Source organism: Musa acuminata, chromosome BXJ1-10, assembly GCF_036884655.1.
Source record: "Musa acuminata AAA Group cultivar baxijiao chromosome BXJ1-10, Cavendish_Baxijiao_AAA, whole genome shotgun sequence".
Taxonomy (NCBI): domain Eukaryota; kingdom Viridiplantae; phylum Streptophyta; class Magnoliopsida; order Zingiberales; family Musaceae; genus Musa; species Musa acuminata.
Window position 1 is genome coordinate 780,001 of NC_088336.1, and position 2,422 is coordinate 782,422.

Consider the following 2,422-nt stretch of genomic DNA (forward strand, 5'->3'; position numbering starts at 1 on the left):
ATGACCAATTTCATCGGATCAGGTGGATTTGGCCCCGTCTACAAGGGTTACATCGACGACAAGCTTCGGCCAGGCCTCAAGGAGCCGCATGTGGCGGTGAAGTCCCTGGATTTGGACGGCTTGCAGGGCCACAGAGAGTGGCTGGTGAGCGCTAGCTACCACCATGACTTGGGACCTCTTTTAAGCTATTAAGCTCTGTTAGTTAAACTCGTATCAGGTTTCTTTGTGCGTGATCTAGTTGCTGTCCGTGTGACTTCAGGCCGAGGTCATCTTTCTTGGGCAACTGCGGCATCCCCATCTCGTTAAACTGATTGGTTATTGTTGTGAAGATGAGCACAGGATGCTCGTCTACGAGTATATGCCTCGAGGAAGCTTGGAAAACCATCTCTTTAAGAGTAAGTCTAATTCTTGAAACAACAAAGAAGCAACAGTTGTTGTCTTTTTCTTTTTTTTTTTTGTTGAATGACAGTCTTTCTTTGTGCTTTAAATTTTACTCTGCTCATATCCTAATAGAGCATCCATCAGGTCATAAAATCCTCAATAGAATATGCTTATTTTGCTTTTATATATACCTAAGGAACATGCGAAAGTTGGTTTCCTGTGTCCTTATGAAACACTTGCTTTCATGACAAGTATATAAACATAATCTAACGAAGCACTTGCTTTCGAACAACGTTAGTATGCAACTTGCGCAAGCAAGGTTGAACTATCACTTCAAAATTATTTTCTGTAATTCAATTTTGTGCTCATCAACTTTGTCATTTTTCCATGCGCATCAGTGCTCGCTTGGGGCCTGCTGGCTCGTTTTTCGTTGACTTGCAATGGCTTTGGTAGATGACAGACACAGTTCAGGTGGAACCTATATGAGGGTTAGTTAATCTTTACCTACTCTTTTATCTGCGCAGGACTGCTTGCTTCATTGCCGTGGTCAACGAGGCTAAAGATAGCAGTGGGAGCCGCCAAGGGCCTCGCCTTTCTGCATGAAGCCGAGAAGCCGGTCATCTACCGCGATTTTAAAGCGTCAAACATACTGCTCGACTCGGTAAGTATCTTTGACCTCGATGGATCCAACAACACATCAAATGCAAGTTGCATTTTAACCCCAACCTTTAACCAAATAAAAATAGTAAAAATAAAAGACGATCTCCTTACAAACCAACCTCCAAGCTTACCTCATTGACGTGTGAGATCGACGGCAACGTTGACTAAGTATCGCAGGATTACACGGTGAAGCTTTCGGATTTCGGTCTGGCAAAGGATGGGCCGCAGGGAGACAACACCCACGTCACCACGCGTGTCATGGGTACACGTGGGTACGCGGCACCGGAGTACGTATTAACCGGTAAGAAAGACAACAAACAACCAACGTCACCACATGGCTACGCCGCCGTGGCTACCGCTGATTAACCAACAAGCAATTGGATCCCTGCGCAGGTCACCTAACGGCCAAAAGTGACGTCTACAGCTTCGGAGTCGTGTTGTTGGAACTACTGGCTGGGAGACGGTGCGTCGACAAAACCCGACCCAATCGGCAAAAGAACCTTGTCGATTGGGCTCGACCCTACCTCAACAATTCAGACAAGATAAGCCGCGTCATGGACCCCAATCTCGACGGCCAGTACTCGTCCAAAGGCGCCCAAAAGGCCGCTGCAATTGCCTACAAATGCTTGAGCCACAATCCCAAATCGAGGCCCAACATGACGACCGTCGTGGAGACATTGGAGCCGCTTCTCAACCTGAGCGATGTGCCTGTTGGCTCCTTCGTCTACGTTGCGCCAACGGAGCGAGTCACCGAGGATACGAAGGCGGAGAAACTGGACACGGAGACGGAAGAGAAGCACCACGGCCACCACAACCGCGATCGGAGGCACAAGCAGCGATTTCCTAACTCGGTGATTCATTCCGAGGTCACCCTGCACAGGGATGGCAACAGTTTGTACCGTAACTCCCACTTCAGGAGATCCTTGAGGCAGAACCAGGAACGTGGTGCGTGAACAACAACGACAACAACAACCACCAACATCAGCATCACACTGCCGTATATATATATATATATATATATATATATATATATATATATATATATATATATATATATATATTGTAGATACGGCATTGGCGTCGGTTCATTGAAATCATTTCCACAAGCCATGTGATATTTGAAAGAAATTTTGACTCAGAAATGCTCTTAAACTGGTTAATGGTTGAAAAAACTAAAAGTTCAAAAAGGCTATCAGCTCGCGGGATGAATGACCCACCTTTGATCCGATGACCTGATAGTATGTCACGTTGGGGGAAAAAAGAAAGAAGGAAAAGACAAAAAGGATCTTTTAAATTACTTTACAAGTATCGATTGGCATCAGTGGTTAATTTCAGCTGGCACTCACCTGCAAAACCCTCGTTTCAACTATATTGTAATTAA

The 2,422-nt window shown here is 45.5% G+C and overlaps 1 protein-coding gene across 1 annotated transcript in view; it reads left to right on the top strand.

Annotated features, from left to right (window-relative positions):
• LOC135594858 (serine/threonine-protein kinase RIPK-like) overlaps positions 1-2,057 on the top strand; it is a 2,327-nt gene extending 270 nt beyond the window's left edge. The window contains exons 1-5 of the mRNA XM_065085365.1: positions 1-144; positions 260-395; positions 906-1,042; positions 1,219-1,342; positions 1,435-2,057. The exon at positions 1-144 is cut by the window's left edge and continues 270 nt beyond it. Of these exons, the coding sequence (XP_064941437.1) occupies positions 1-144; positions 260-395; positions 906-1,042; positions 1,219-1,342; positions 1,435-1,994 (1,101 nt within the window). The 3' untranslated portion in view covers positions 1,995-2,057. The remainder of the gene's footprint in view (positions 145-259; positions 396-905; positions 1,043-1,218; positions 1,343-1,434) is intronic.
• Positions 2,058-2,422: the final 365 nt, after the last annotated feature.